This window comes from Bos javanicus, chromosome 15, assembly GCF_032452875.1.
Source record: "Bos javanicus breed banteng chromosome 15, ARS-OSU_banteng_1.0, whole genome shotgun sequence".
Lineage (NCBI taxonomy): Eukaryota > Metazoa > Chordata > Mammalia > Artiodactyla > Bovidae > Bos > Bos javanicus.
In genome coordinates, this window is record NC_083882.1 from 62,121,572 (window position 1) to 62,147,269 (window position 25,698).

At 38.2% G+C, this 25,698-nt stretch overlaps 1 protein-coding gene across 5 annotated transcripts in view; it reads right to left on the minus strand.

Annotated features, from left to right (window-relative positions):
* The window catches only part of DCDC1 (doublecortin domain containing 1), a 469,884-nt gene that overhangs the window by 234,758 nt on the left and 209,428 nt on the right, over nt 1-25,698 (minus strand). For all 5 annotated transcript variants that reach the window (XM_061381012.1, XM_061381013.1, XM_061381011.1 and 2 more), the window contains one exon: nt 19,442-19,612. In XM_061381012.1, the coding sequence (XP_061236996.1) occupies nt 19,442-19,612 (171 nt within the window). The remainder of the gene's footprint in view (nt 1-19,441; nt 19,613-25,698) is intronic.

Sequence of the window (25,698 nt, forward strand, 5' to 3'; positions counted from 1 at the left end):
TTAAGCCAACTTTTTCACTCTCCTCTTTCACTTTCATCAAAAGGCTTTTGAGTTCCTCTTCACTTTCTGCCGTAAAGGTGGTGTCATCTGCATATCTGAGGTTATTGATATTTCGCCCAGCAATCTTGATTCCAGCTTGTGCTTCTTCCAGTCCAGCGTTTCTCATGATGTACTCTGCATAGAAGTTAAATAAACAGGGTGACAATATACAGCCTTGACGTACTCCTTTTCCATTTGGAACCAGTCTGTTGTTTCAGGTCCAGTTCTAACTGTTGCTTCCTGACCTGCATACAGGTTTCTCAAGAGGCAGGTCAGGTGGTCTGGTATTCCCATCTCTTTCAGAATTTTCCACAGTTTATTGTGATCCACACAGTCAAAGGCTTTGGCATAGTCAATAAAACAGAAATAGATGTTTTTCTGGAACTCTCTCACTTTTTCCATGATCCAGCGGATGTTGGCAATTTGATCTCTGGTTCCTCTGCCTTTTCTAAAACCAGCTTGAACATCTGGAAGTTCACGGTTCACATATTGCTGAAGCCTGGCTTGGAGAATTTTGAGCATTACTTTACTAGCGTGTGAGATGAGTACAATTGTGCAGTAGTTTGAGCATTCTTTGGCATTGCCTTTCTTTGGGATTGGAATGAAAACTGACCTTTTCCAGTCCTGTGGCCACTGCTGTAAACATGTCTAATTTTAATATTTAGATAAGGAGATGGTCACAAAACAAAGATTGAAATTATGAGATTCAGGCAATGAAAAATTAATAATGAATTAGCATGTTTATACTGCATATAGGAAAATGTGTTTTAATACCTAACAGAGATATCATTAAGTAGTATTTAATAGATAAGGAGCCAGTACATTTGTCCTAGGAAATGAAAATGCACTTATGTGAAAATAACTTTATATAATTGTTAACCTTCCTCAGTCTAAATGGTACCTGGTTCAAAAATCAAACATTTTTTTATGCTCAGAAAATATATACTTTAAAATATAACTTATTTTAATATATTTATACTTTACAAATAACTTATTTTAGATTTCCTTTGTCAGTTACAGTACAGCCCACCATTGAGAAGATAAAAAGTGGGTGACTACCTACGGTGTAGGGCTTTGGGGGTGGGCCGAAAGACTCTGACCCCAAAATACCACTTGTTTCAACTTGCCATTACTACCTGAAATTCCAGTTAGAGGGTTGCTCTTTGTCACAATTAAAATACCACAGCTCTATAAGAGAAAATAATATTCAGCCTTATTGGTTATTGACTTTTGAGGCTATGATTTTCAGCCTTGGCTTTCTGGAATTCCTCAGAGTGCTTGGGGTAGGGCTGGTGGAAAGGGGAGTGAGTGTGGGGAGTTGTGGTCCCAAGTGGGAGATCAAACCTGATGAGTGGTTCTGTGGGGGCTTTGGGAGCCACCATCCTGGCTTCCAAAGGAGATCCTACTTTTATCTGCTTTACATAGCACATTCCAAGAAAGAACTTTGATTTAAGATGGGGGGCTGGGGGGAAGGTTTGAAAACTATCTTAGCTTGGAAGAAAGTGTGGTATGCCTTTTTCCTGAAGAAAGAGTAGTACCTGATAGCCTGAATTGGGGGTTGGGAGTAGGTATGGAAAGGGACCAAGGATGAGGAGGCAGGCAGGATGGCCATCATCAGCTTCACAGTGGGTCTGTGGTCTTTTCCTTTAGCCATTTAAAGTCACATTTCACTGTTTTGTAATAATTTGTTTTTAAAGGGCTTTCCCCCAACCCCATTTTTGACAAGGTAAAATTTCTAAAACAAGTTGCAAAATATTGTCTCTCTGTATCCATTACAATTCTCACTAAATTCTATATAGATAAATGTTCAAAATTATTTAAAACAAGGTAAAAGTGTTTGTCTGTCATGTTTTAGGCCAAGTAATTTCAATAATACCTTTATAAATAAGAGTATTTCACAGTGAAATGGAACAAAGATTTCACTTTGTTTAAATTTATTTAGTGCCTAAAATTATATTTAATTTGGATTAAAATATCAGGTTGTGGGTTCTGTCAGTAACTGAGTATAATACGACATATTCCAAACTTTGGAAAGTAAAGATTGTTTAAAAGTTCCTGGGCTCAATATATTTCTTCTCAAGGAAAATAGGGGCTTTTTTGATGAGAAAAGCATAGTCACATCCCCCCAAATTCTATTCTATTAAGATAATGAATATTATACAATTAAATATGAGCCACATCATCAGACTTCTAAAATTCTCAGCCTCAGACATCATATTCTCATCTTTTAGTTGAGTATATGTTTTTTAATGCTATATGGTTTCTTTTTTATATATCAAAAATATGCCTGTAAAGCTAATTTTCCACCTAATGGGAATAGATACTCTGAGTAACTAAAACCTATGCAGAAGTCATTTGTCTAGAGAAATCCATTTTTATTTTTTTTAATTCATTTTTATCATAAAACTATCAAAACTGTAGGTAAAATCTTAAGTAGGAAGAGATGCATCATTTCATTTGCACCTATTAGAAAAGCTGCATTCATTTCTACCTTCTGATGATGCTTGATAATATTCATGGTGAGTTGGGCTAACATAGATGTCAGTGGGTAATCTAGGGGACGGGAGCATATGTAGGAAGTGAATCTCAGTGACTTGAGCATCTCAAACACTGTGAAAAAGCTAATTGAGAGGTAAAAACAAATTAACTGCTATGGTGAAGGACAATCTCCCTGAGAGAGAGAGTGCGCCTGCAGCAGTAAGGTTCAGCGGTTGCATTTAGTCTGTGTAACTGCTGGGACAGTAATCCAGCTCTGGCCTGTGGACTTTCCCTGCTGACTGCCCACCTGGCAATTCTCTGGGCACCTTCAAGGCTGTCAAGGACTGCACAGGGAAAGCCTGTCTTATTACAACAGCTCTGCATGTGAGCTTAGGTACCGCCCAACCAATTGCTCTTCCCAGATTTTGATACAGATGCAGTTTTTCAGTTTTTCTCTTCATTGGGTCTAGGAAGGGCAGATTGGATCTTCCTGCACAGAGAGATTTAACCTGGCTGTAGATGCCCGTCAGGAAATAGGCTAGGGTGAATATAGTAGTATCACCCCTCCTGCAATAGGCCACACAAAAAAAAAAAAAGAAAGAAAAAGAATAAGGCAAGAAGGAAAACAGCAGTGGAAAGAAAAGAAGGTGAGATATTTCAATGCCTACTGTAAATGGCTATTCATGAGATGTTGGTAGGTATTCATGAGTCTCAAGTTTATTTGCCTTCAAAATGGGTAGTCCAATATTTGCCTTCTTGGTGAAATCAACATATGAAAACTGATTATCTCCATCACATCTTGTCCAACATTTTATAAACGTTCTTGAAGTCACAACAATAACATTGAATATTCCAGTTATACTACTCTAGACACAATTCCTTTGAAAATGAAGTTTTTAAGTTGGTATGTTTTACTACTTAGAGCATATCCTAAATTTGTTGTCCCCCTGTTTACTCAAATAATGTAGGTGAAATAACAGAGCAGCTCAGAAATTCAAAAACATATATTGGATAAGTGGTTTAACAGAAACACAAGGTTCAAGGAATAAGGACATAATATGGATACAGAACAGTGATGACACCATACCAAAAAAAACCCTGCTCACTTGACTTCAGTTATCTCCTTTTACTCATTTAATTGTTCCACAGATTCTTAAATATTTAAATAAATTTTCTACTAAGCTTTATATATGATTATATATGGATATATACAGTGAGAAAACTTTCCGTTTTTTAAATGATCACAAAACAGAGTGTGCTGTGTGTGCTAAGTCACTTCAGTCATGTTTGACTCTTTGTGACCCTATGGACTGTAGGCTCGTCTGTCCATGGGATTCTCCAGGCAAGAGTATTGAAATTGGTTGCCATTTCCTCCTCCATCTTCCCCACCCAGGGATTGAACTGCATCTCTTTTGTCTCCTGCATTGGCAGGCAGGTTCTTTACTGTGAGTACCACCTGGGAAGCCCACAAAACAGAGTACAAATCTCAAACGTTTCCGGGTGCCATTGTGCCTTTGATAGAGCAAAATCAAGTCTCCAAAATATAAGAAAGGCCTGGAAGGTATTAAGGATCAAAATTAGCATCTTTTTTGTTACTGGTTAAAGTAACCCACTTTCTAAATATAAACTAACCTGTAAGTTAAAATGAAACTGGAGTAAAAAACTGAGCAGACCTACACATTAATTTTATCATCTTTGTCAAAGATGATAAAAGGTGTCATATTGTTCCAATTAAATAATCATAGACTTGAGCTCAGAAGGTGTTCCAGGTCTCTCTGCCTCTTCCCACTGTACCTAGCACAATGCCTTGTAGACATATGTATTTAATAATGTATGGATTTACAGGACGATTCATTTAAAATTTTCTCATATCTGTAATTGGAAGAATAAAAATTGTTATATACATACTACCTAGAGGAGGCTTCTGTGGTGGCTCAGACAATAAAGAATCTACCTGCAATGCAGGAGACCTGAGTTTGATCCCTGGGTTGGGAAGATCTCCTGGAGAAGGAAATGGCAACCCACTCCAGTATTCTTGCCTTGGAATCCCATGGACAGAGAAGACTGGTGGGCTACAGTCCATGAGGTCACAAAGAATAGGACACAACTGAGCTACTAATACTTTCACTTTCACCTAGAAGATGAACAAGGTGCTGGACAAAGTCATTTTTTAAAAGTAAATATCTGAATTATCTCTTTTTAAAAACCTAAATTTTTATGCTAGGGAATATGATAACCAAGCAATATAAAAATATAAATGCTAAAAAAAAAACCCTCCAAATCACAGACCTCTGATTCTTGTTCTTATCCAGGTTACTAAATTCCACCATATTTCGCTTGCTCATAGCTAGAGTGGATTCATGTGAAGTTAGTGAAGATTAAGCTTCAGGACCCGTATCTTGCTCCAGCTCTGAGTGCTGGGAGCTACAGAGCATCAATATATGGGGTGGAGAAGCCAGAGAGTAATCAGGGAATATTTCTATGTAAGAATGTCTGATAAGCTGCCTTAAAACATCTCAGAAAAAAGGATCTGAATCTCCAAGTCTCTATCAACCTGTTGTGATTTATTTTCTCAACCTAAATAAATACCCACTTTCAGGCCTAATTTTAAAGAAGCTCCTCTTCCCCAAATTTTATAGAAACTGGATCTACCTCTACTGGCAGTAAATGGAACACTAACCACAGATCATCATTGACCAGCTGTGTGTGAAAAGCACTAATTTCAGTGAAAGGACTTCCCTGTACCCATCTTTCGCTGAATCCCTGTGTTTTCTCCCACCTACTCACACATCCCACACTCGACTCATCAATTCCCAGTCAGATCATCCACTTTTCTACTAGCTTTTCCACCCACCATCCCCTACAGATTTGCTAATACCCTTTCCTATCAATTCTTTCTTTCCTGCTCTCCCAGGGAAATGCTAACATTTCTGACAGCATCTCCATGGGGATGAAGAGGAGGAGGAGTTGCAGTGAAAGAACAGAACTGGAAAGGCAGAAGTCACTGAGCCATGGCTGTAGCAGATGTTCTTATAGGGCCTGAAGGTGATGGCAGTGACAGGGGATATGGGGTAAAGAAGGTTTGGAATAGTAAGCAATTGCTCCAAAAGCTTGTTACCTGAAGGGCTTCATAAATTATGCCACATACTGAGTGTGGCCACTTAAGGTAAAGACAATAAGAAATCTCATCACCCTAAAAGGTGTTAAGATGTGATGGAAAGAAAAAGTACCAGAATACAAAAAAAGTACACACTGTGGTGCTGACTACATATGAGTGCGTATGGAAAAGATATGCATGGGTCACATAAGGAATAATGTGAATACAGGTGATATGACTTTTTTCTAAAATTCTTCTAATGTTGTGTTTTCAATTTTTTTTTTTAAACAAGGAACTTTCCCATGGCAGGGGTGGACTTCGAAACCTAGACTGTTTTCAGTCTTCTGTCTTATACATCTCTTTGAACTTGGTACTGTATTATGCAAAGATGGAACTGAGGCAATGTGGAACGTTGAGTGTGTCCTTTTAAAAAATGATCGTCTAATATTAAGACGTAACCAAAAGCTGCTGCTTTTAAATTATCAGTGAGAGATATGAGGAGGAGGAGAAGCTCAGTGAAGAAGTGAAGGCAACCACACACAGTAAGAAAAAATGCACCAGAGGATTTATGAATCATTCCCTGTCTACAGCTCCTAGTTGAACACCTAGAAGCTCTAGAAGATGATGATGACTCCAATATATTATGTGTGGTTCTTGAATTTGAGCCCTGGGCTCATATCTGCATTCAACAGTAATGCAAATCATCAAACAGAGAAAAGTAGAAAGATATTCATTCCGGTCCCATCACTTCATGGGAAACAGATGGGGATACAATGGAAACAGTGTCAGACTTTACTTTTCTGGGCTCCAAAATCACTGCAGATGGTGACTGCAGCCATGAAATTAAAAGACACTTACTCCTTGGAAGGAAAGTTATGACCAACCTAGATAGCATATTGAAAACCAAAGACATTACTTTGTCAACAAAGGTCCGTCTAGTCAAAGCTATGGTTTTTCCAGTGGTCACGTATGGATGTGACAGTTGGACTATAAAGAAAGCTGAGCGCCAAAGAATTGATGCTTTTGAACTGTGGTGTTGGAGAATACTCTTGAGAGTCCTTTGGACTGCAAGGAGATCCAATCAGTCCATTCTGAAGGAGATCAGTCCTGGGTGTTCATTGGTAGGACTGATGTTGAAGTTGAAACTCCAATACTTTGGCCACCTGATGCAAAGAGCTGACTCATTTGAAAAGTCCCTGATGCTGGGAAAGATTGAGGGCACGTAGAGAAGGGGACAACAGAGGATGAGATGGTTGGATAGTATCACTGACTCAATGGACATGGGTTTGGGTGGACTCCGGGAGTTGGTGATGGACAGGGAGGCCTGGTGTGCGTTCATGGGGTCACAAAGAGTTGGACACAACTGAGCGACTGAACTGAACTGAACTGATTCATTCCAATTCACTGTTTTATCAAGATGAAGAGAAAAGGGGGGAAATAAGTTTTACTAGAGCCATGGCTTACAGTCATAAATGGAAAATGCACTGATTGATTGATTGATATATCATCTAACAGTCTGCAAAGCTCATGCTATAGATGGGATAAAGTTGTTCATAACCACAAAAGTCCTGGCCTTTGCACAAAGTGACTCAGAGGTAACTGGGCTAGAGACAGTGCTCCAAAAAAGGGCAGCTCATTCACACTACATAGAAACAGTTTGGCCAGGCTACTGATATGAACTGATTCTGGAATTAACAGAGGACAGTATGCTGCTAAGACCTGTGCTCAATATCTCTCCAACTGGAAACAGCAAATTCTCTTCACCTAGAGGTCTTCCCTTGTGGCTCGGATGGTAAAGAATCCGCCTGTGGAGGCGGTCCTAAGATGGTGGAGGAATAGGACGGGGAGACCACTTTCTCCCCCACAAATTCATCAAAAGAACATTTAAATGCTGAGTAAATTCCACAAAACAAGTTCTGAATGCCCGCAGAGGACATCAGGCACCCAGAAAAGCAGCCCATTGTCTTCAAAAGGAGGTAGGAAAAAATATAAAAGACAAAAAAAGAGACAAAAGAGGTAGGGACGGAGCTCTGTCCCAGGAAGGGAGTTTTTTAAAAAGAGAGAAGTTTCCAAACACCAGGAAACACTCTCACTGACGGCTGAGCGAACTCAGTGCGCAAAGCCCTGCAACCACAAAGGACTGAACAGAACTAGCCCGCTGCAGACCATCCCCCTCTGGTGACAGGCAGCCAGAGCCGGAAGGAGGCAAACGCAGCCCCAGAGAGACATTATCTACCAAACTGCAAGCAGGCTTCTTTGCTAACTAAGACTTGGGGTTCTGGACATCTGCCTGTGAAGGTGCGCCGGTTGTACAGCCAGAAAACCAAGTGGCAGGGATGGGGGAGGCAATAAGTCACAGCGACCACGCTTGCCAAACACCTCATCACCTGAGCTGCTCAGACCTGGGAAGGGCACAAAACGCAGGCCGAACCGAGTCTGCGCCTCTGAGGACTACTCGAGTGCCTGAACCTGAATGCCTTAGACCTGGGAGGTGCATGCAGCCCAGGGCTGGCCTTGGACGGTTCCCGGCAGAGCAACCTAGAGCCTGAGCAGTTGTGGACAGCGAGGGCAAATGCGCCGTGAGTGGGGGCAGGCCCAGTGTGGCTGAGCCACTGTGAGCACACGCCAGTGTTATTTGTTTGCAGTGTCCCTCCCTCCCCACAGCGTGACTGAACAAGTGAGCCTAAAAAAAGTGTCCACCACTGTCCCCCTTGTGTCAGGGCGGAAATCAGACACTGAAGAGACCAGCAAACAGAAGAAGCTAAAACAGAGGGAACTGCCTTGGAAGTGACAGATGCAATAGATTAAAACCCTGTAGTTAGTACCAACTACATAGGAAGGGGCCCATAGATCTTGAGAAATATAAGCTGGACCAAGGAACTATCCAAAAATGAACTGACCACACACTGCCCACAACACCAGAGAAAGTCCTAGATATATTTTTACTATTTTTACAATCATTCTTTTTTTTTTAAGTCCTCTATTACTCCTTTAATTTTCATTTTTATAACCTAATATATCATATATATATATTTATATATTTTATAATTTTTGTGACTTTGTTTTTTTTTCTTCTTTTCTTTAATATTGTTATTTTTGAAAATCCAACCTCTACTCTAGATTTTTAATCTTTGCTTTTTGGTATTTGTTATCAATTTTGTACCTTTAAGAACCCAATCTTCAGTACCCATTTTTACTTGGGAGTGAGATCACTGGCTTGACTGCTCTCTCCCTCTTTGGACTCTCCTTTTTCTCCACCAGGTAACCTCTGTCTCCTCCCTCCCCTTTCTCTTCTCTACCCAACTCTGTGAATCTCTGTGTGTTCCAGATGGTAGAGAACACTTAGGGAACTGATTACTGGCTGGATCTGTCTCTCTCCTTTTGATTTTATCCTCCTGACCACCTCTGTCTCCTTCCTCCTTCTTCTCTTCTCTGTATAACTCTGTGAACATCTCTGAGCGGCCCAGACTGTGGAGTGCACATAAGGTAGTGATTACTGGCTAGCTTGCTCTCTCCTCTTTTGATTCCACCTCATCTCATTCAGGTCACCTCTAACTCCCTCCTCCCTCTTCTCTTTTCCATGTAACTCTGTGAACTTCTCTGGGTGTCCCTCACTGTGGAAAAACTTTTCATCTTTAACCTAGGTGTTTTATCAACAGTGCTGTATAGAAAGAGAAGTCTTGAGACTACTGTAAAAATAAGACTGAAAACCAGAAGCAGGAGGCTTAAGTCCAAATCCTGAGAACACCAGAGAACTGACTCCAGGGAACATTAATCGACAGGAGCTCATCAAATGCCTCCATACCTACACTGAAAGCACCACCACCCAAGCACCACCCAAGGGCCAACAAGTTCCAGAGCAAGACATACCATGCAAATTCTCCAGCAACACAGGAACACAGCCCTGAGCTTCAATATACAGGCTGCCCAAAGTTACTCCAAACCCATTGACATCTCATAACACATTACTGGACACTTCATTGCACTCCAGAGAGAAGAAATCCAGCTCCACCCACCAGAACACCGACACAAGCTTCCCTAAACAAGAAACCTTGACAAGCTGCCCGTACAACCCCACCCACAGTGAGGAAACTCCACAATAAAGAGAACTCCACAAACTGCCAGAATACAGAAAGGACACCCCAAACTCAGCAATTTAAACAAGATGAAGAGACAGAGGAATACCCAGCAGGTAAAGGAACAGGATAAATGCCCACCAAACCAAACCAAAGAGGAAGAGATAGGGAATCAACCTGATAAAGAATTCTGAATAATGATAGTGAAAATGATCCAAAACCTTGAAATCAAAATGGAATCACAGATAAATAGCCTGGAGATAAGGATTGGGAAGATGCAAGAAAGGTTTCACAAGGACCTAGAAGAAATAAAAAAAAGTCAATATATAATGAATAATGCAATAAATGAGATAAAAAACACTCTGGAGGCAACAAATAGTAGAATAACAGAGGCAGAAGATAGGATTAGTGAAGTAGAGGATAGAATGGTAGAAATAAATGACTCAGAGAGGAAAAAAGAAAAACGAATTAAAAGAAATGAGGACAATCTCAGAGACCTCCAGGACAGTGTTTAATGCCCCAACACTCGAATCATAGGGATCCCAGAAGAAGAAGACAAAAAGAAAGACCATGAGAAAATACTTGAGGAGATATTAGTTGAAAACTTCCTAAAATGGGGAAGGAAATAATCACCCAAGTCCAAGAAACCCAGAGACTCCCAAACAGGGATAAACCCAAGGCGAAACACCCCAAGACACATATTAATAAAATTAACAAAGATCAAACACAAAGAACAAATATTAAAAGCAGCAAGTGAAAAACAACAAATAACACACAAGGGGATTCCCATAAGGATAACAGCTGATCTTTCAGTAGAAACTCTTCAGGCCAGGAGGGAATGGCAAGACATACTTAAAGTGATGAAAGAAAATAACCTACAACCCAGATTACTGTACCCAGCAAGGATCTCATTCAAATATGAAGGAGAAATCAAAAGCTTTACAGACATACAAAAGCTGAGAGAATTCAGCACCACCAAACCAGCTCTCCAACAAATGCTAAAGGATATTCTCTAGACAGGAAACACAAGAAGGGTGTATAAACTCAAACCCAAAACAATAAAGTAAATGGCAACGGGACCATACTTATCAATAATTACCTTAAACATAAATGGGTTGAATGCCCCAACCAAAAGACAAAGACTGGCTGAATGGATACAAAAACAAGACCCCTACATATGTTGTCTACAAGAGACCCACCTCAAAACAGGGGACACATACGGACTTAAAGTGAAGGGCTGGAAAAAGATATTCCACTCAAATAGAGATCAAAAGAAAGCAGGAGTAGCAATACTCATATCAGATAAAATAGACTTTAAAACAAAGGCTGTGAAAAGAGACAAAGAAGGACACTACATAATGATCAAAGGATCAATCCAAGAAGAAGATATAACAATTATAAATATATATGCACCCAACATAGGAGCACCGCAATATGTAAGACAAATGCTAACAGGTATGAAAGGGGAAATTAACAATAACACAGTAATAGTGGGAGACTTTAATACCCCACTCACACCTATGGATAGATCAACTAAACAGAAAATTAACAAGGAAACACAAACTTTAAATGATACAATAGACCAGTTAGACCTAATTGATATCTATAGGACATTTCACCCCAAAACAATTAATTTCACCTTTTTCTCAAGTACACACGGAACCTTCTCCAGGATAGATCACATCCTGGGCCATAAATCTAGCCTTGGTAAATTCAAAAAAAATGAAATCATTCCAAGCATCTTTTCTGACCACAATGCAGTAAGATCAGATCTCAATTACAGGAGAAAAACTATTAAATATTCCAACATATGGAGGCTGACCAACATGCTGCTGAATAACCAACAAATCACAGAAGAAATCAAAAAAGAAATGAAAATATGCATAGAAATGAATGAAAATGAAAATACAACAACCCAAAACCTGTGGGACACTGTAAAAGCAGTGCTAAGGGGAAAGTTCATAGCAATACAGGCATACCTCAAGAAACAAGAAAAAAGTCAAATAAATAATCTAACTGTACACCTAAAGCAACTAGAAAAGGAAGAAATGAAGAACCCCAGGGTTAGTAGAAGGAAAGAAATCGTAAAAATCAGGGCAGAAATAAATGCAAAAGAAACAAAAGAGACCATAGCAAAAATCAACAAAGCCAAAAGCTGGTTCTTTGAAAAGATAAATAAAATTGACAAACCATTAGCCAGACTCATCAAGAAACAAAGGGAGAAAAATCAAATCAATAAAATTAGAAATGAAAATGGAGAGATCACAACAGACAACACAGAAATACAAAGGATCATAAAAGACTACTATCAGCAATTATATGCCAATAAAATGGACAACATGGAAGAAATGGACAAATTCTTAGAAAAGTACAACTTTCCAAAACTGAACCAGGAAGAAATAGAAAATCTTAACAGACCCATCACAAGCACGGAAATTGAAACTGTAATCAGAAATCTTCCAGCAAACAAAAGCCCAGGTCCAGACGGCTTCACAGCTGAATTCTACCAAAAATTTAGAGAAGAGCTAACACCTATCCTACTCAAACTCTTCCAGAAAATTGCAGAGGAAGGTAAACTTCCAAATTCATTCTATGAGGCCACCATCACCCTAATACCAAAACCTGACAAAGATGCCACAAAAAAAGAAAATTACAGGCCAATATCACTGATGAACATAGATGCAAAAATTCTTAACAAAATTCTAGCAATCAGAATCCAACAACACATTAAAAAGATCATACACCATGACCAAGTGGGCTTTATCCCAGGGATGCAAGGATTCTTCAATATCTGCTAATCAATCAATGTAATATATCACATTAACAAATTGAAAAATAAAAGCCATATGATTATCTCAATAGATGCAGAGAAAGCCTTTGACAAAATTCAATATCCATTTATGATAAAAAACTCTCTAGAAAGCAGGAATAGAAGGAACATACCTCAACATAATAAAAGCTATATATGACAAACCCACAGCAAACATTATCCTCAATGGTGAAAAATTGAAAGCATTTCCCCTAAAGTCAGGAACAAGACAAGGGTGCCCACTTTTACCACTACTATTCAACATAGTTTTGGAAGTTTTGGCCACAGCAATCAGAGCAGAAAAAGAAATAAAAGGAATCCAAAATGGAAAAGAAGAAGTAAAACCCTCACTGTTTGCAGATGACATGATCCTCTACATAGAAAACCCTAAAGACTCCACCAGAAAATTACTAGAGCTAATCAATGAATATAGTAAAGTTGCAGGATATAAAATCAACACACAGAAATCCTTGCATTCCTATACACTAATAATGAGAAAACAGAAAGAGAAATTAAGGAAACAATTCCATTCACCATTGCAACAAAAAGAATAAAATGCTTAGGAATATATCTACCTAAAGAAACTAAAGACCTGTATATAGAAAACTATAAAACACTGGTGAAAGAAATCAAAGAGGACACTAATAGATGGAGAAATATACCATGTTCATGGATCGGAAGAATCAATATAGTGAAAATGAGTATACTACCCAAAGCAATCTATAGATTCAATGCAATCCCTATCAAGCTACCAATGGTATTCTTCACAGAGCTAGAACAAATAATTTCACAATTTGTATGGAAATACAGAAAACCACGAATAGCCAAAGCAGTCTTGAGAAAGAAGAATGGAACTGGAGGAATCCACCTGCCTGACTTTAGGCTCTACTACAAAGCCACAGTCATCAAGACAGTATGGTACTGGCACAAAGACAGAAATATAGATCAATGGAACAAAATAGAAAGCCAAGAGATAAACCCGTGCACCTATGGACACCTTATCTTTGACAAAGGAGGCAAGAATATACAATGGAAAAAAGACAATCTCTTTAACAAGTGGTGCTGGGAATACTGGTCAACCACTTGTAAAAGAATGAAACTAGAACACTTTATAACACCATACACAAAAATAAACTCAAAATGCATTAAAGATCTAAATGTAAGACCAGAAACTATAAAACTCTTAGAGGAGAACATAGGCAAAACACTCTCCAACATACATCACAGCAGGGTCCTCTATGACCCACCTCCAAGAATATTGGAAATAAAAGCAAAAATAAACAAATTGGACCTAATTAAAATTAAAAGCTTCTGCACAACAAAAGAGACTATAAGCAAGGTGAAAAGACAGCCTTCAGAATGGGAGAAAATAATAGCAAATGAAGCAACTGACAAACAACTAATCTCAAAAATATACAAGCAACTCCTGTAGCTCAATACCAGAAAAATAAATAACCCAATCAAAAAAATGGGCCAAAAACTAAATAGACATTTCTCCAAAGAAGACATACAGAGGGCTAACAAACACATGAAAAGATGCTCAACATCACTCATTATCAGAGAAATGCAAATCAAAACCACAATGAGGTACCATTTCACACCAGTCAGAATGGCTGTGATCCAAAAGTCTATAAGCAATAAATGCTGGAGAGGGTGTGGAGAAAAGGGAACCCTCTTACACTGTTGGTGGGAATGCAAACTAGTACAGCCACTATGGAGAACAGTGTGGAGATTCCTTAAAAAGCTAGAAACAGAACTGCCTTATGACCCAGCAATCCCACTGCTGGGCATACATACTGAGGAAACCAGAATTGAAAGACACACGTGTACCCCAGTGTTCATCGCAGCACTGTTTATAATAGCCAGGACATGGAAGCAACCTAAATGTCCATCAGCAGATGAATGGATAAGAAAGCTGTGGTACATATACACAATGGAGTATTACTCAGCCATTAAAAAGAATACATTTGAATCAGTTCTAATGAGGTGGATGAAACTGGAGCCTATTATACAGAGTGAAGTAAGCCAGAAAGAAAAACACCAATACAGTATACTAACGCATATATACGGAATTTAGAAAGATGTTAACGATAGGCCTATATGCGAGACAGCAAAAGACACAGATGTATAGAACAGTCTTTTGGACTCTGTGGGAGAGGGAGAGGGTGGGATGATTTGGGAGAACGACATTGAAACATGCAGAATACCATATAAGAAATGAATCGCAAGTCCAGGTTCGATTCAGGATACAGGATGCTTGGGGCTGGTGCACTGGGATGACCTAGAGGGATGGTATGGGGAGGGAAGTGGAAGGGGGGTTCAGGATGGGGAACATGTGTACACCCATGGCAGATTCATGTTGATGTATGGCAAAACAAACACAATAGTGTTAAGTAATTACCTCCAATTAAAATAAATAAATTTAAATTAAAAAAAAAGAAAGAATCTGCCTGCAATGAGGGAGACCTGGGTCCGATCCCTGGGTTGGGAAGATACCCTGGAGAAGAGAAAGGCTATCTACTCCAGTATTCTGGCCTGGAGAATTCCAAGGACTGTATAGGACATGGGATCACAAAGAGTTAGACACAACTGAGTGACTTTCACTTCACCTGGAGAGTATGAAAAAACTCCTCAATTCTAAGAGATTTGCAATTCTGAATACTTAGGGTATACTTTGCTAATCCAGCTTTGTCTCTACTACCTGGCTATTTCAGATGTAAGAATTAGCTTAGAAAACTACAGATCTCAATGTCTTTTCCTGCAGTCCAAACATCTACTCCCAAAAATATGGGGGCTAGAGGGAAAAGAGAGAATACATTACCACAAAAAATACACAATAATTTATTTATAAGTTCCATTTAATTATATATGAGAAACATGTCAATCACTTAGGCCATCCATGACCAACTTCCCTTTCTAAACTAATTACTGGAAACTCCTCTATGCCCTGTACTGCACACAACCCTCAGTGGTTACAGGTGGTTGAGTTGACATCAGGGACCTAGATAAGGCTGGACTGATGCAAACAGATTCTCTCTATACATGATTTAAACTAGGAGACACAAAGACTCTATTCAAATGATGATGACCATTTAAACTAAAAAGTTAGGGCCAGAAAAACAACAAGGGGCCACAATTTTCCTCATATACAAACAAAGGAGTAAAAAGAGAAAGCCAGCTTGGAGACAGAAAAGAGAAATTTCAAAGCTCAGAAAGATGAGGAGAGAGAAGATCATAGGGCTTCAGGAAAAGGAGGTATGGAAAAGAAGTGACTTGTGAGAATCAGCTGTATTTCCTGGTTTTCATTTTCTGTGAGATATCTTTACATGTTTTCAACAAACCCTCCTTTTATTTGAAATGGTTTGAGAGGGTCTGTGTTGCAGGTAATTGTTTTCCTGTAAACACAGGATTGCTATCATAGAGCTGATGGGAAAAGACGAAGCTCAAAAAAAGGGGAGAAATAAAATGAAAGTTCCCTGTACCTGTCCTGGCACAGCTCTGTTAGGGAAAGGCAAATGTTGAGCTCTGAAACGAAGAAGTATTGTTTGCAGGAATCTTTGGTTTTGTGTTGTTTCATTTTGTTTTTTCGTTATTTTTTTTCCCTTTTTTAATTGAAGTATGGTAAAGAATCCACCAGCAATGCAGGAGACCAGGTTCAATCCCTGGGTCGGCAAGACCCCCAGGAGCAGGGAATGGTTGCTGAGTGCTCAGTCAGTCAGTCATTCTCTGGGCAAGAATCCTGGAGTGTGTTGCCATTTCCTTCTCTAGTACCCACTCCAGTATTCTTGTCTGGAGAAACCCTTGGACAGAGGAGCCTGGCCAGCTATAGTCCATGGGTCCCAAAGAGTTGGACACAACTGATTAAACACACACAGTTGACATACAACTTTAGTTTCAGGTGTACAACATGGTGATCTGATACATACACATTATGAATTGATCACCATGATTAAGTCTAGTACCCATAAATCATCATATAAAAAAGGTATTCCAATACTATTGACTATGGACTTCCCTAGTGGCTTGGACAATAAAGAATCTACCTGCAATGCAGGAGACCCACGTTTTATCTCTGGGTTGGGAAGGTCCCCTGGAGAAGGGAGTGGCAAACCATTCCAGTATTCTTGTTTGCAGAATTCCATGGACAGAGCAACTCGGCAGGCTACAGTCCACAGGGTTGGAAAGAGGACACGACTGAGCGACTAACACACATACACATTGATTATAGTCCCTGTGCTATACATTACCTCCCTGTGGTGTATTTATTTAATAACTGGAAGTTTGTACTTAATGCCCTTCCTCTAATCTGCCCAATCCCCCACAACCCCCACCCTCTGGTAACCACGTTTGTTCTCTATATCTAAGTCTGTTTTTGTTTTGTTTTTATAGATTCCACATATCAGTTCAGCTCAGTTCAGTCACTCAGTCATGTATGACTCTTTGCAACCCAATGGACTGTAGCCCTCCAGGTTTCCCTGTCCATCACCAACTCCCAGAGCTTTCTCAAACTCATGTCCATCGAGTCAGTGATGCCATCCAACTATCTCATTCTCTGTTGTCCTCTTCTCCTCCTGCCTTCAATCTTTTCCAACATCAGGGTCTTTTCCAGTCAGTCAGTTCTTCACATCAGGGGGCCATGAAACTATGAGCCATGCCGTGCAGGGCCACCCAAGACGGATGGGTCATGATGGAGAGTTCTGACAAAAAATGTGGCCCACTGGAGAAGGGAATGGCAAACCACTTCAGTATTCTTGCCTTGAGAACCCCATGAACAGTATGAAAAGATTCCACATATAAGTGAAATCATATAGTATTTGTCTACATGTCATTTTATTTAGCAGAATGCCCTGTGGGTCTATCCATATTGCTGCAAATGACAAGATTTCATTCTTTTTATGGTTGAGCAACATTCCATTGTGTGTGTGTGTGTGTCTGTGTGTGTGTGTATGTACATATAATATACATAAAACATCCTTATCCAGTCGTCTATCAATATATACTTAGGTTGCTTCCATTTCTTGGCTATTGTAAATAATGCTGCAATGAACATAGCAGTGCCTATATCTTTTCAAATAAGTGTTGTGTTTTTTTTTTTTTTTTTTTGTTCCTTCAGATAAATGCCCAGAAGTGGAAGTGTGAATTGTATGGCAGTTCTATTTTTAACTTTTTGAGGAACTTCCATACTGTTTTCCATAGCAGCTGCACCAATTTACAATTCCACCAACAATGTTCGAGGATTTCTTTTCTCCATCATCCTCACTGACACTTGTTTTTCTGTTATCTTCTTGATAACAGCAATTTATGACAGGTATGAGGTGATATCTCATTGTTTTTTGCATGTCATTTTGATTTGCAGGTCCCTGATGATTAGTGATGCTGAGCATCCTTTCATGTGTCTATTAGTCATCTGTATGTCTTCCTTGGAAAAATAACTATTCAGGTTCTTTGCCTATTTTTTAATTGAATTTCTTGTGTTTCTTGACACTGTGTGAGTTCTTTATATAGTTTGGATATTAATCCCTTCTTGGATACGTCCTTTGCAAACATCTTCTCCCATTCAGTATTTTTTTTTTCATTTTGTTGATGGTTTCCTTTGATGTGCAAAAGCTCTTTTGTTTGGTGTAGTCCCATTTGTTTATTTTTGCTTTTGGTACCCCTGCCTGAAGATCTCCAAAAATATATACTGCTAAGACTAAGGCAGCACGCAGGAAGCATAGTTTTTCTAGGAGTTTTATGGCTTCAGACCTTACAGTTAGGTGCAAAATGGAAGCCTGGATCTGTAACCAAGTCAGCAATCAGCAAAAGAACTACTGGACTACTTGACCTTGATGTCTTGAACATCATTTCCTAAACCTTTAGCTGACTAGCACAGACTATAAGAGATAAATGATCATTTGTTTATCTTGGAATTACACTTCCCCAAAGGTCAATTTTTACATGGTAATATTCTCATTCAAAATGCAAACAAGGAATTCTGTTAAAGAAATAAGTTATAGACAGAAAATGTAATGTTTACCATGTTACTTGCAGAATAAGACTGAATATTAAGGGGAACTGTAGATATAAAGGCTGATCAAAATACAATTACTTTGAATATTAATAACATTCAAATATAAACATAATCAAAAGGAAATGAAGAGTTGTAGTAATGGTTCTTTAGAGGGAAAAGTGCCATGCTCAGATTAATTTAATTTTACTAATTATAGTCTTTCAAAATATGAGATATGAGATTATAGAACAATCTTAACTTGATATATTTAATATGGATACACTATTATGATAAAAGTATTTACCTAAACTTCCAGTACATAAACCACTTTAGCCGAATATGAATTCTTTTTTTCTTTTCCAAAGATGCAATAGCAAAGAGTAGTCTAGGACATTTAGCCATCTTGTCCTGACAGATAACCAATTCACCTTTTTTCCCAGTATATTCTGAAGTATTGATTTTACCAAGTGAACTCAGACATGTGTCACACTTATCCAATACAGATCTTTTTCCCTGGAAATGTAGTTTGAACATGAATCAGTCACCTGGCCCTTCACCTTTAATTCCTATTGCCACTGTCTGTTAATTATTAAAGCTTGTCCATTTCTCCAAATAAGTTATTTTTTAAAATGGAAATACACAGTGACTCCTGTGAAAAATATATGTTTCTTGGAGAAGCACATAAATGTTCAGTGATTAAATTTCTTCATTAAAATTGCTTCTCTGTGTTGAAAACTAAAGTTGATAAATCCATATTTCAAAGACCTCTAGATATTTTCTTTTAAAACATAGTTCCTTGATGGTAATATTAGCACTTGTAATTCAAACTCCAGTTTGAGGAAGACAACAGAAAAAGAAATTCAAGCTGAGTGGCATTGTTACAAGGGTCTCCAAATGGAGCAGAGTGTTTTGTCTCTGGCTGAACCCATTGATAGTCACAGAATGACACCCACCTTGAGCTGCAGGCCTCCTGGGATAAGAGTGTTTGCTGGAAGGCTTTTAATGTGTTGGTAGACATAAGAGGAGAATTGCTCCTGCTCAGCCTGTAATTGGGGGCCAAGTTTAGAGAGATGACCTCTGTTGCTTTTGATAGCTGTCTGCAATTCATCAATCAGCCTGTTCACCTGAAGGGGTTAAATTACAAGCGTTGTTAGCAAGTAGTAATTGTTGATGTCACACCTATTAGATTTTTGAGTGCCTAGTTTGATGTGAGGGAAATGACTTCAATGTAAGAATCTGAGCACAGATCTATGTTCAAGTAAAGTGAACAGATGATATATACATTCCTTCATTAACAAATTTTACTTATGGGAAGATTTCTAATTTTGAATTTTAATAATATGGAACAGCTACCTATTTATAATTGCTTTCTAGATACAGAAAGAAACATATACATCTTACAAGTTTGCCAAGGACTTTTAAGCTGCTTAACAGAATAAGACCTCTCTAAGACTTTAAATAATCAAATATATGTATCAATGACAATATTTAATTCTATTTTATATACCTTAGTTTCTAGAATATTTTATTTTGCCATCTGTAAGTTACCTTTAAATTTTTAATACATATGTTAACTTTATTAACATTGTGTGGGCCTTTCAAATGAAACAATTTATTTTCTTCCTTCCAAATGCTTCAAAATATAATTTTCCAAATTTCATAAATATAATTTTTCAAAATATCCATACTTCAAAGACAATATTCTGAATATTCTAGACAATATTTTGAATATATATACATTTCAGAATGATGCATAGAATTTTTCAGAAACAGCAAAGGTTTAGAGACATTTACCCTTTGTATTTAAATTTCTGGATTTCTAATCAACATATTTAAGAGTCAAGAACTTGACTTATGGATTACTATCAAAAATAGTAAGTTAATATTTTAATCCATATAGTTAGCAAATTAAAATCATTACAATTCTTTGACTTTTCATTATGCTATACAACCTTATATTCTAATAGATTGGATTCTTACATAAACATTGATCGATATAGGGTAGTGACCAAAAGAGATGAAAAGCAGAAGTTCAGTTTATCCACGACTCTTTAAAGTGATCAAATTGGACCCATCTAGAGTTATGAATGACTCTGAACAAGGCATGGACTTTTTGAAATCTTGAGTTAAAATCCTGGCTGACTGAGAGATTTTGAACAGGTAATAAGACCCTCATCCACAAGTGAGGACTAATATTGCCCTTACCATACTAAGAGTTAGATGAGACTAAAGAACGGACAACACAACGGGTAACCTATAAAGTCTCACGTACATGTTATATTATTACATTTTTACATTATTACATGTTTACATTACATTATTACATGTTTACATTACATTATTACATGTTTACATTTTTAAATAGAGTAATTTTCTGCATATTAATTTTTAACTGTCTTTCTTGGTCTTGAAAGTATCACATAGATTCTCAACCTTACTTCAGTGTCCACAGGTAAAATAAGAAATCATTCTTCAAGAGTCTCTCATGTTCTGACAGTTCATTCTCTTTCTGTCTCAGCTAAAAATATGGCATTTGTCCCAACCAACTCTAATGTTAAGTCAATGATTTCTATCCCTCCCACAAGAATTTCAGGAAAGTAAATGAAAGCAAGTTTGTACTGTTATCCATAGTATTTGAATATTTACTTTTCTATTTTGCCTAGTTAATTTGAAACCTATACATATGATAATGATATTATGTATATATACATATATAATACTCAATTATATTTTACTTTTCCCAAGAATGATGTTAAAGTGCTGGACTCAATATGCCAGCAAATTTGGAAAATTCAGCAGTGGCCACAGGACTGGAAAAGGTCAGTTTTCATTCCAATCCCAAAGACAGCCAATGCCAAAGAATGTTCAAACTAGTGCACTACTGCACTCATCTCATACACTAGCAAAGCAATGCTCAAAATTCTCCAAGCTAGGCTTCAATAGCATGTGAACTGAGAACTTCCAGATGTTCAAACTGGATTTAGAAAAGGCAGGGGAACCAGAGATCAAATTGCCAACATCCATTGGATCATAGACAAAGTAAGAGAATGCCAGAAAAACATCTATCTACTTCTGCTTCATTGATTACAGTAAAGCCTTTGACTGTGTGGATCACAACAAACTGGAAAATTCTTAGAGGTGGGAATACCAGACCGCCTTATCTGCTACTGAAAAATCTGTGCTAGTCAAGAAGCAACAGTTAGAACCGGACATGGAACAACAGACTGGTTCCAAATTAGGAAAGGAGTACGTCAAGGCTACATATTGTCAATCTGCTTATTTAACTTATATGCAGAGTACATCATGAGAAATGCCAGCCTGGATGAAGCAAGAGCTGGAATCAAGATTTCCAGGAGAAATGTCAATAACCTCAGATATGCAGATGACACCACCCTTATGGCAGAAAGTGAAGAGGAACTAAACAGCTTCTTGATGAAAGTGAAAGAGGAGAGTGAAAAAGCTGGCTTAAAACTCAACATTCAAAAAATGAAGATCATGTCATCCGGCCCCATCACTTCCTGGCAGATAGCTGGGGATCAATGGAAACAGTGACCGACTTTATTTTCTTGGGCTCCCAAATCACTGCAGATGGTGACTGCTTACTCCTTGGAAGAAAAGCTGTGACAAACCTCAGCAGCATATTCAAAAGCAGAGACATTACCTTGCCAACAAAGGTCTAGTCAAAGCTACAGTTTTTCCAGTAGTCATGTATGGATGTGACAGTTGGGCCATAAAAAAAACTGAGCACGAAGAATTGATTCTTTTGAACTGTGGTGTTGGAGAAGACTTTTGAGAGCCCCTTGGACTGCAAGGAGATCAAACCAGTCAATTCTAAAGGAAATAAACCCTGAATATTCATTGGAAGGACTGATGCTGAAGCTGAAACTCCAATACTTTGGCTACCTGATGAGAAGAGCCAACTCACTGGAAAAGACCCTGATATTGGGAAAGATTGAAGGCAGGAGGAGAAGGGGATGACAGAGGATAAGATGGTTGGATGGCTTCACCAACTAGATGGACATGAGTTTGAGCAAGCTACGGGAGCTGGTGATGGACAGGGAAGCCTGGTGGGCTAAAATCCATGGTGTTACAAACAGTTGGACATGACTGAGCGGCTGAACTGAACAGACTGAAGAACTTTAGAAACATTATATTCATGTAAGAAAACTAAATTATTCCTTTGAGGGGGGGGGGGGGGCGGTTTCTTATTTGTCCCTATGTGACCAACCACTTGCTTCCTTTAAGCAATGCTTTCTCCTAAATAAAGTGTTGGCAAACTTCTTTGTAAGAGCCAGATAATAAATATTTTCAGTTTTGTGTTAAAATGTCTCCATCAAAACTACTCAACCCTGGGGACTTCCCTGGTGGTCCCTGGTGGTCCATTGGCAAAGACTCTGTACTCCAAATGCAGGGGCCCCAGGTTCAATTCCTAATCAGGTGAATATTTCACATGTTGCAACAAAGATAGAAAACCCCTTGTGCCACAGCTAAGACCCAAAGCACTGAATGAATAAATAAATATTAAACAAACAAACAAATAACCATTTGACCCTGCAGCTATACTTTGAGAGCAGCCACGGACAATATGTAAACAAATTGACAAGGCTATGTTCCAATAAAACTTTATTTAGAAAAACAAGTAATGGGCTGGATTTGGCCCCTGGGCTGTAGTTTATCAACCCTTCTTATAAACACATATTTCCTCTCTTTCCTTGCTTTTCTTATAAGTAATACTCTGGCCCAATTCTTCGTCTCCTCATCCCCTCCCATTACTGGCATTTCAAAATAAATACTGAGTGGTCCCTGTCCTAACCTCTCCCTCTCTAAGCCATCCTGCCATCTCCACCTAATTAATCTACCTCCAATTGTATAATGAACCTTCCAAGTAGCTCCTTCCTCCCCTCCTACACTTCACCAACCCTACTGCCTTCTTCATCTTGCTCTTCAAGATTCAAGACTTTTTCTTACTTTCTGGAACCAAGTTCTATGCTTCCCAAATACAGTTAACTCTATAAGAAAATTGCAAAACTTAAGATATGGCAGTGATAACTGATTCAATTTTAGTCAATGTTTTCATCTTTATCTTTACAATACTACCTTCTAGCAGTATTATCCTCAAAGATGATGGATAACAGTATCTATATACCAAAGCTAGAGACCAAAGCAGACCAGGTGACTTGCTCTTACAGTTATCTGACAAAATTAAATCTAATATTCAAATGCCTTAAATAGATTCTACTTGGGCTTCCCAGTAGAGTAAAGGCAGTGGTAAAGAATCTGCCTGCCAATACAGGAGACACAGGAGTTGCAGGTTTGATCCTTGGGTCAAGAAGATCCCTTGGAGAAGGAAATGGCAACCCACTCCAGTATTCTTGCCTGGAAAATTCCATGGACAGAGGAGCCTGAGGGGCTATATAGTCCATGGGGTCACAAAGAGTGGACATGACTGAGCATGCACACACGCTACTTCTGGAAAGCACCCTCTTTGAACCTATACCCGGTACCATATAATTCAAAAAGAAATAATTTTATGTAGTCTTAAAAATATACTAAGGAACATGCAATATATTTTGCTAGTCAATAATACTTTTCTCTTTAATTTTATATACTGTACCTAATGCTATAGCACGCCACCAAAAGAAAAAAAAAGGAGGAATTTCAGGCTTTGATTTGAGAGCATTTTTATACATGACTGGCTTTACTGTCACAATTCATAGCCTTTCACTGATAGGGGATTTCATGTGACATCAGAAATCAACCAACCATACAATTGATGATGTCATTTGCATTCTAAAGGGCTATTGGTTAGAGCCTTAAAGTTTCATTTCCTATAAATTCTTGTTGCTTCAAAACATTTCTCTACCATTTTTGCTATTTTCCTTGGCTGTATGATTATCTGTTAATGTATGTGAAGCATAATTATACTAATTATGACCTTTTTTTAATAACTTAAAATTATCAAATAAGATGCCATAGCAAAGATTAACTTACATCTTAAACATAGGAGAACATATATCAAGAATTCTGCCACTGATGTTTTGATGAAGTTTCCATCCAATTTTATTCAAACTTTGTTACTTTACATATTCATAAGGCCTTTTATTCTGAAAGTGCTACATTTTTTCTCAGTTATTATGATAACATGTGTTACCCTTAAAGATAACACTATGCATGAAATAATTCATATACCAAAATTGGGTAGGTAAAACAATATTTCTAAATCATTTTACATGACACGATTTTTTTTTCAAATCACAGATGTTGCTAAAAGGGGGAATATGTTTAAAATTCTTCATCATGAATCTTTTTTTCGTGCAAATCCCTTTTTTTTCTCCCTCTCTACAAAGGCTATGTGAATGGGGGTAAAAAAAAAGACAAAACTTGACCTTTTGTGATCCCAGCATTAATGGGTCTGTTCATAATTCAATCTATGTGTGTGTGGGAGCATCCATGTGGAAACATAGAGGCCTGAGAGACATAAAGCCTTTCCCTTTAAACATTATCTGACCCTATCAGTCCCATTCACAAAAGAAGGCTTACGTATGCATATGTTGAAAAAAATGCACCATCTCATTGTGCAGTAGAAAGCCTACACATTCTACTCTTCATTCTCTGTGGAAATGCAGCACGGAAGTGACACTTGTACAGAATTTGGGAGAGTGACAAAAGAGCAGAAGGTAGCAAAAAAAAAAAACCAAACAGTATTCTGATGAGGAAACAAACTAAACTTCTGAAAGAATGCAAATGCACACCTGTCAATAAACATACACGTAGGGCAGTTTGGTTGTGTTTCTGTGATATGTTCATGCAACTCTTGAATTTAATTAAAGTCTCAAGATGATTTAGAGTGAGTACAAAATATTAATTGATGTATAATCATTCTTAAAAGTATACCTATGAAAGGTGTACATTCTAAACCATACATTGTGAATACTGCATTTTAACTATTATGAATGACTCTTTGAGGAGCTCCTGGCTTTTGAGTGAGGAAAGTTCCTCACTCCTCACTCTTTGCGTGAGCATCTAGCTTCTCACTAGATGTTGAGTTTAGCTGTTGGTCTGAATGCTGTGTGGCTTTGAGTCCATATATGTCAGTGAGGAGACTCCAGAGCACTTTGTACCAAACTGTCACTTGGAATCAGCACAAAAGGGCAGCAGCCTCCATGCTAGGAAACACCATCTGGGCATACAACATATGGGATGGTCCCAA